Genomic DNA, 9151 nt, shown 5'->3' with positions numbered 1-9151 from the left:
AAAAGTTAAGTAATTCTCCCTTTAGTGAGTACCTCTTTTCAGTCTCTATATTAGAGAGCTACTTGTAGCGATACTAAGATATGCAGGCTGATCATGTCACTTCGACCCAGTACGAAATTGTAGCTACAGTCCATTGCCAGTGATTGATATCTTAATTACAAGGAGAGTCTCACGCAGCCCAAAGCCCTATTTGCTCCTCTGGTTGAGGGATCCTTACAAATTGTTTTACGCCAATTTCCTCCAGCTCTCAAACCCATGACGCTAAAAATATAAAAGACCCACGAGAGCGGATTCACAGCAACATCATCATCAGTTACTCAAAATTATCCACAACTGGGTTCTGGTCTGGTGTACAGAACACCAGGGAGCTCATCGTATATGACACACTGCTGGAATCTCCTTCAACATACTCTTGCTTGCCTTGACGGCCTATCCATCCTTCGTGTCCTGTAACTGTCAGATGCGATATGGTTGGTAAGTGATAGTAAAACGAAGTTACTCACTATGCTTAGTGACGAAACATTGAAGCTTCTCAACCATGGTTTGTAGTTCTTTATGCGGTTCTGCTAGTTTCCTGCGATAATAATCGTCCCAGGATTTGAAGTCTTTTTCAGGTTTGCATACTGCATAGACTTGTGATAGCATCACATTACAATCGACAACGCCCTCGCCAAGCAGCTCTGAAGGCTTTTTGGGGTGACTCCAAAAGTAATTCTATGCTTGGTGTTAGTGACTGAATGCACATATGATTACAATAGGTCATTTGAGATCGTGCAGGGGACGTACAGACTCAGGATGCCGAGACCAATGAATGTTCCTTCCGGCGTCCAACTCTCGAACATGTGCATAGACGAAGGTAGACATGAAAACCTCAATCCAGCTGAGGCGGACGCGTTTAGTCAGAATGTCATTGAACCTTTTTGTTACCCAATTATCGATATTGATCATTCTTTCTTCGAGTACAATTGTCAACTGGTTCGAGATCATTCGTGGTACCGGATTTCGGCCGTCCCAGGGCGAATTCTCATGGTTCTCAACATTCATATCCAATGTCTCAGAGGCTTTGGCATCAAATTGCCATCCCAAGCGCAATAGCCGGAGGATAGTGAGCATTTGGAAGATGGCATAGAGGAGAGGCTTTCAAGTTAGTATCCAATACTCAACACATCAGCAACCATGGAAACCGTACCTCGTGAGTGGAACAGAACACATCCCTAGCTAGGCGTAGCAAATCGGCAATCGGACGTTCATCAACCTCAAATTCCCTGAACAGATTCAAAACACAGTCGGATACATAACACTGTATGTCCGGTGTTTCTACCAACCGCCAAGGAGTAGTTCTTCTGCAGCACATCTCTTTGCCATTTCTCCTGTGCACCAAGACCTGAACATCGTGTGTTGGGATAAACGTTTGACAGGTAACTCGAACAGATGGACCACCTGGATAATGCGTCAGAGATGTTTCCCTGTCACTGTGTGCTATGATAGTCCTGGTGTCAATTTCCGTGAGTCGACGTCTATACTCCGGTGCTCGCCCTTATCCAGATGTCAGCCTGGGTCACAGTAGTAAGGGCAAAGTCGATAGTACACTTATCGAAGGTGTTTAAATGATGGATTGTTCGCGGACGGCAAATGGAGAGCCCAAATCCTAGCTTGTTACAGTTGAGACAGGTCCCTGGACCATCAGGTGGTACATCGCACTACTAAACCGTCAGGTCTTGGGACACTATAGCTCGGCTTCATAACTTACTTTGATCTTTTCAAAACTGCATCTTACACATGCGCTCCCGGAAGGCCCAGGTCTTCGCTTTTTGGTCTTGCGAAACAGAGCGTGAAAGTCATGGACCGTTATATTTAGGGCTTCCAACCATGCATGTTCCTTCTGGCCGTCTTGAGCTTTGCTTGCGCCCAGATTGCATGTTAGGTTGAAAAAGGACTTGTACCTTTCCGGAGTGGGTAAGACAGGTACCATCAGCCCTTGAGACACATCAGCAGGAAAAAGGGTCCCAGCGGTAAGAGAGTCAGACTGTGTCTGCGGGCCATCGTCAATCGCAGAGGCGGCAGGTTGCGATAAAGGCAGGTTGAGACCTGTGTGTGACGGGCCTAGCGGACTACCGTAAGCGCAATCTCGGAGGAACGAAAGTTCAAGTTGTGCCTGGCCAGCCTGACTGTTTTGGAAAGTGTCTTCATATATCTGAGAAGTACCCTGTCCCTCTTCGCATGGGAGAGATGTGTGTTGATATGACGGTGTGAACCACTTCAGATCTACGCTCAGCGGGTAAAGATGATCCTGCGGAGTCAAGTTATTGAAAGTCTGGAATGGCTGAGGTTGAATATGACAGTTTAATGCTGGTCGGCTGTTCGGTGAAGAGGCTTCTATTCCCTGCATCTCTGCGTTTTGAGAATAGTCATCAATTGTCAAGCCTAGGGAATAGATAGGATGATGATAAGGGAGAGTACTAAGTTGTGACTTGTCTGTAAAGCTCGACGTTTGAGGACAGGGCGGCATCAGAACTTGCTGGCCGTGGAAAGCCCAATCTGCTCTGGGCAGGGTCCCGTGCTCTAGCTCTTCCATTGTCGGAGTTGTAAGCGAATGTTGTAGAGAGGGAAAGGCTGTGTTCCAGGGGTTCCATATTCCGCTTCTGGTAGCAGCAACTAGGTTATGGGTATCGCCTTCAGAATCAAGATGTTCATGACAAAAGCGCTGCTGAATTTGCTCGCCGTGTGGTAAATGACCAATAACCTGTCGAAGAGGCCGTCGCGGTACCGATTTAAGATAGCCAGGTTCGTAACTGTAATGCGTGTCGGCAAAACTTCCCTCGGAGTCAGAATGATTTGTCCGGCTGTTCTGTAGACCCATTTCTGTTGAGTCGTCTGGTTGGGCAAGGTGATTCCTGCGATACAGCGATGATGCACTACTAGTATAGGCCAAGCCAGGTTGCGAAGATCGTTCTTGGGCCCCGTAACACTGCATGGACGGTGATATCAGGTCAGCAAACGCATCCTGTTGTTGTGGTTGTTGGCTGTCCATTTTGCGTTAATTGGACCTAGCACTATTGGATGATGACGCGTTCGCGTTTATCATACGAACCCTGCGAAGTACGATACAGGTCGCCTCCCATCACGTGATAGGTACCGCCATAAATCCCAGGTAACGTCATCTTACATCACAGAGACTCATGGGATATGGGTCAATATGACGAAATATACCAAGTACAACAAACGTTGGCAATTTGAACAAATTATCTGATCTGTGATTTCGCAAACCCTTATCCACTGCCAAACGTTATTGACGTATGACAGTAAGAGAGGCTTTTGATCTCAGGCTAACTTGTCAACTATTTGAATCCATCTCGTATTGGTTATGACCAAGAACAGTAGTGACTGCATCTGAGATATTAAATTCATTTTATGAGGTCATTATCCGGTCATAGCACGCCCACTGTTCAGTACTATAATTGACACTCTGCTTACCATCACTACTAGTTGAAAATCTCCATTCGTTGGATTAATATACGGTTGATTACCTAGACTGCAGCATGAACAACCGTCTGTAGTAGGTTCCGGTATATCTATGGCCCATAGTATTCGTTAAGCTTCTGTTCCTTGGTGGGATCCAGAGTCCCAACTCCTTCAATAACCCTCTTTGCTTTGATCTCCTTGACCAGTTCAGGGCAGGTCTTCACCCTTGAGGCCGAGTGGAAAAATTCTTCTAGTTTCTTCCCATACCGTCTCTCGTAGATGTACGCTTGTAACCCCAAATCTACTCTGTCAAGATCTTTAGCAATTTTGTAAGTGAGGGTCTCTCCGCTCTCAAACCTATCCCAACTTAACTTGAGAGGTGAGTGGTTTGGAAGCTGGCTTTGTAAGAAGTCTATTGTATGGCTCTCGCGAGCAAACTTTTCTTCTCTGCAGATTCCGTCTCGGTATGTAATGTCGCCCACCAGAGACTCGGCTATGTCGTGAACTATACATGCTTGCACAGCGTACTTGATGATCACGGTCTCATTTTCGGCAAGTATAAAACACAGTACAGCCATCAACCACGAATGATCAGGAACTGTCTCTGGTTCCCTATATGAGTGTTAGCTTTGACGAAGCTCAGGGAGGAGAAATAGTGAAACATACGGTATGTAGTTATCCACCCAACCCTGACGCGACAAGCTCAGAAGATAAGCAGCGACACGCGCGAAAACGGCCAGACTTTTTTCATGATCTCTTGGGCATGGCAAATCTTTTGCTTGAAGTTGGTACTGCACAGACCATCCCACAGGTTTGCTCAAGCCTGCCGTTCCATTGTACTCTTGATCCATGGGAAGCTTACGAAGGATTTCTTCGGCCCAACTCTGAAGCAAGACAAATGGCGGCAGCCTGATCTCGCGCCGGGCTAGTAGGGACATTGCAATTTTGTCGACCTCTAGAACTATTCGGCTTGCCAAGGTTTGGCCCTCTTTGAGCTCTTTGAGTAGGCCCTCCGCGGAATTGTATCGGCAAAGGTCTTCGTTGAGTTCCATCATTCCATACACTACCGACAGTTGTATACAGTGACTTATGTCTAGTTTTGAATCATCAATATGGGAAGGTAGGCCAAGGCATAATGCAGCCATCAACCAAGAGTGCTGTGCAATAGAAATGGTTGATGCATAAGCATCATCATGCCCAGCGTACTTCAGACATGGTTTGGTCTTGCCCTTGGCTGCACTTATGGCATAGTCGATGATTTTCTCAGCGGGATAGCGAAAAGGTCCGCAAGGCGTTGATGTCGAATACGCCATGATGGCGATAATATTTGGTTGTTGTTTCTAGGTTGGAAGGAAGAAAAGAGGGTAGGTGCTCCTTTGAACACGTTGTTCCGCAAATGTATTGTTCCATTAATTCGCGCATACCCCGCAGTGCTGGTTTTCCTGTTGATTTATGACGTAGTGTCAGCTAATGACGGTAACATAAAGATTCCACGTACCCTATAGCTCGGACTTCTTATCCATATTCCATCATGTCACAAAACCGTAATTCTAACAATCACAGCAACGAGGGATTTGTTGAGATACCTTTGGGCTTCCATGGCGGCCAATCAGAGCTGCCAGGGGTTGGTTGGATTACACTAATACCGTAAGAGAATAAAGTTAAACAGGCCTTTTTGGTTCAGCTGTAGGTCCTAGGCTCCGTATTCTTGACCTGGCGGAGAAGATCTCCGATAGAATGTTGCTGATGCTATTCGGTATGCGGGGGCCTTCCGCACTGAATTTGAGAGCCAGTCTTGCGACTGTTGATGTCAGCCGTTGCTCCACCGGCTATTTGCAATAGAATAGAATTGCGGGTCGACGAGACATGAAAAATAAGGAGCAACACCACTGTATCGGGTGACTATAATGTAAATTCAGCACCCGTTTTACTACACTGTCTTCAGCAGTCCCGCAGTGTTGCTGAGTCCATGTGACAAACTGACTAGTCATCCCAACGAGGTAAGGAGATTAACCCACAACTTCTCGATCATGCAGGGTGGTGCAGTAAGCTGGTTCCCGTACCCGCTAAAGCCGTCAAGATGGTGCCAACCCTACCCGGAAGCTTACCTGGTGGGTCAAAGACCGGCCAGGAACAAACCCTCAATTCGCTTGGTTCGGCGGAGATCATGCATAAAGCCAGCTCTTGGAGTATCATGAAGTCCAGAAACCCATGCTATCTAGGTACTAAGCAATACAGCCCCGATGATTTTGAGAAATGTTCTGCATTTCTATTTCTGGCTCAGCTACGCCATATCCAAGCTGAACTTTGGTCAAGGGGCCGCTATTCTAGCAGTAGTCTCTCACCGGTCGTTGTTCCCCACGGAAGAGACAACGTGGCATGCTGTTGCTAAAGAGGCCAACCATATTGACCATTTGTTCGATAGCAGTGTGACCAAATGAACAAACACAACTTGAACATCAAGGACCGGGCCGTGCGCCTCCAAAGTAACGTGCCAGTGTGATAAGGGGATCATGAACCGCAGTGGATGAGTGATCGGCAGACTAAGAGACCGCGGCGGGACGCAATGGCCACTCTGACGCTAGCAGGCCTGCGTAAATGAAGTGCGGAAGCGGATTGAAGGCGGCTTCCCGCTAAGACGCAAAAGCAAAAAGCCGGTGTAATTTAAAGGCTATATGTTCCGACGAGACAACCACAGGTAGAACTTGTCAACAACAGTCTACCAAAGAAGCTCTCATATTCCGGACCTCTCTTAGAGCATTCTTATTTCCGTCATCTTTACTCCACTCACGTACTGTGTTTCTCAAATTCTGATACACGATAACAATTAGCATTGTTAGATTGGCTGTGGAGGGCCGATCAGGTTTAAAATGTCCAAAACTCCCATAATTTGCATTGTTCTGGGGGTGGCGTTTTTGTCATTAATCCTTATCCCAGGCGTAACTTACTATCTTTATCGTCGAAAACATCAATTGCCTAGCCATGTGGAAGGCCAGTTCAACAGTGAGTAGTCTCTTCTTCGCAAAGAAACCATGGAGTAACCAGAAACGTAGTATCAAGCTCAGCGAACCTAGTCGACCTGGAAACAGTGCCTAGCCAAGGAGACGAATCGCACAGGGACATTGAGGGCTCGATCAGCAACAGAGTGACGAGAACTGAAGCATCAAGCTCAGTGGGTCTGGTCAAGTCGGAATCGAATTCTTGCCGAGAAGGTCAGTTACCCAGCAGTATCGAAGGCCCGATCAACAAAGAAACGACTAGAAGTAGAGCATCAAGCTCAACGGGCCAGGCCGACTTGAGATCGGAGTCTACACAGATACAAAACATCACAGCGCCCCGAGCGATATTGGCTGCCTTGATCCCCCACTCGAAATCTCTATTTGCAACGAAAACGATGAAACTGGGGAAAGACGGCTCTAAACAGGAAGTTCACATCAATCCCCAATTCCGACTTTGCGTGGAAGACCAAATGGTTGAGATCAACATAAGTGAGGAAGGGGAGACAATAAAGTCCTGTCTCAATGATCCGAGGTCGCGCGATCCTGCCGCCGGTGCATTCCAGAACAGTCACAAGTCTGTTGACAATATGGATGGACTTTTCATAGATGAAGTTGGACAGGTGGCCAGAGTTTTCTATCATGAAGGCATCGACAAATTAATTATAAAACATTTGGAGGATATTGAGGGTATCAGTATGACAAGTTTGGAGAAGGAGAACTGGGTGGGAGAAATTAAAGCGCATATAGAAGCCTTCTGTCAGTGACGACAACATATTATAGTTTTTAAATCCTTATGCTTCCTGCTATGGTGTACACAAAATGACAATGATCGGATCCCATTAGGTATGACTCTAGAAGAAGTTGGCACAAAAGCAAATGGCGGATGCACAAAGTTGTCATCGTAACTTAGAGTCTAGGAAGGCCAGAAAAACAGTTGCTGGAAATTGCAAGGCCAAACTATTGAGCTCGGTTCGTTATGTGCAATGGCAGGAGTTAGGGTATCTGACAAATGCTTCTTGATGCTACGGAATCACGAAAAGGTCAACAATTTGTGTTTAGGATAGAACTCAGAAGCGTGCTCATCTGGAACTCGTACATTGCTTACGTAGCACTGACCGTCGTCGATATCAGCATAATCCTTAAGCCCCATGCTTCCGTGATCGAGCTCACCATACTACACAACAGTGTTTCTCCTCTGCAGAGTTATACTCGTTCTGAGCAACAACGAGGGTAGAACCAGCCGGTGTCAATCGAAGCACACGAGCCATGTCGTCGCTGCTGTGTAGAGCCTCCCAGTACACAACACGGGAGCTTCATGACTCACCGGCAAAGCCGTAGACAAGTCGGGCACGAACCACCAAGGCGTCCTCTTGCTGAGTAGATATGGGAGGAGCTCCGTTGACAGTCGGCAACTACTGCTTCTGTTGAGTGAGATCGGCTATCAAATCGACACTCTTGGGAGAGGATTGGGGAGACTCAGTGGAACATGAAACAACAATATCGTCGTTGTCGTTGTCCTTATGATTCCCGTAAGCAACAGTCTCATCCTTGTCGTTAAACCAAAACCCGATGTCCTCTGTCTTCTTTCTCAATGCCTCGTCAGCGGTCTCCTGAGCCCTCTTCTCAACTTCAGTAGCCTTCTCGGAATCGACCTTGGTGAGTCTCTCCTTCATCTGCTCTCGCTCAGCCTTGACCTTGGCGTTGAGCTCCTCATCAAAACGAGTCTGTTCAGTTTCCCATTCAGCACGACGATGCTTTTTATCCTCCAGGTTCTTCTTGGTCTGCTACTTGGAGACCTCACGGTTGGTCGCAAGCCTCTCCCACATTCGTCGTCGCCCCTTTTGACAGTAGACGGAAGCCTTCTTCTGATCCTTCTTCGCGCGCAGCTTGGTAAATTTATTCATTTAATCCCAAGCCTTACTGTGAACAAGATCGTAGGCGTAACCCAACTGAGCAACTTCGCGCTTAACAACTTGCTCAAAAGGACTGAGGATTCGAGTCACGCTCAGTAGTAATCTTGAGGTAGACAGTATACTTGTTAGCAGGAAGGTCAGACAGTCGACCGTGCGCTTCATCAGGTCGTACCATAAGATCGAACGGTATGGTCCTTGGTGTTGGGGCGATCTTTGTAGCGAAGTCGAAAGTGAATGCCCAATGAGTACTGACCGTAGAGACCACTGTCATATCGGTCATTATACTGCGAGAGGACCAAGAAAAAAGTATCATGTGTCACCTTAATGTGAGATTTCTCATGATGCCCCAGGGGACATCCACGCCAATTTATCGCTGGCAGTATCGCCACTTGCGGTTGCAAAAGAGACGGGTACGTTCGACGAAAGCCTCCCTGCGGACGAGATTCCCATAAAGAATGCAGAAGACAGCGTCGCTGCCGAAGGGGCGGTTCATCTCCTAGACTTCGGCAGTTCGATCCTTAGGGCCACATTTATTGGCCCGCGGGACTTTTGGGATGCTGTAATATTTACCCCAGGAGGTCGCGATGAGAAGGACGATGCACACACCTAAACGCATAGCAAAGCAAAGGAAACAACCCAGAAGCCTTTGTGCCAGTTCTCCATGTCAAAAGAGTGAGCCTGACACCTGATCTTATCCGCCGATGCCCCGCCAAAGAAAGCGGTCGGCATGGTGAGATTCACAGGTTATCTTTTGACTATGAGCTCAATCACCGGCTG

General features: G+C 47.2%; 3 protein-coding genes across 3 annotated transcripts; all 3 read right to left on the bottom strand.

Moving 5' to 3' along the window:
- Window positions 1-313: 313 nt before the first annotated feature.
- On the bottom strand, window positions 314-3031 carry FIESC28_11414 (uncharacterized protein; the record flags this gene model as incomplete). The annotated part of the gene is made up of 4 exons (XM_031165538.1): window positions 314-447; window positions 504-714; window positions 787-1137; window positions 1751-3031. The coding sequence occupies 4 exons, from the start codon at window positions 3029-3031 to the stop codon at window positions 314-316; spliced, it is 1977 nt and encodes a 658-aa protein (XP_031010409.1).
- Window positions 3032-3572: 541 nt separating this feature from the next.
- FIESC28_11413 (uncharacterized protein) lies at window positions 3573-4775 on the bottom strand (the record flags this gene model as incomplete). The annotated part of the gene is made up of 2 exons (XM_031165537.1): window positions 3573-4074; window positions 4129-4775. The coding sequence occupies 2 exons, from the start codon at window positions 4773-4775 to the stop codon at window positions 3573-3575; spliced, it is 1149 nt and encodes a 382-aa protein (XP_031010408.1).
- A 3098-nt stretch (window positions 4776-7873) lies between these two features.
- On the bottom strand, window positions 7874-8645 carry FIESC28_11412 (uncharacterized protein; the record flags this gene model as incomplete). Its single annotated transcript, XM_031165536.1, has 2 exons — window positions 7874-8245; window positions 8547-8645. 2 exons carry the CDS (start codon window positions 8643-8645, stop codon window positions 7874-7876), a joined length of 471 nt encoding a protein of 156 aa, XP_031010407.1.
- Window positions 8646-9151: the final 506 nt, after the last annotated feature.

This window comes from Fusarium coffeatum (genome assembly GCF_003316985.1).
Source record: "Fusarium coffeatum strain FIESC_28 chromosome Unknown BRIP53273_contig_397, whole genome shotgun sequence".
In the NCBI taxonomy this organism is placed as follows: Eukaryota; Fungi; Ascomycota; class Sordariomycetes; order Hypocreales; family Nectriaceae; genus Fusarium; species Fusarium coffeatum.
The sequence above is the reverse complement of the archived record's forward strand: the minus strand, read 5'-3'. Positions and strand labels throughout refer to the sequence as shown.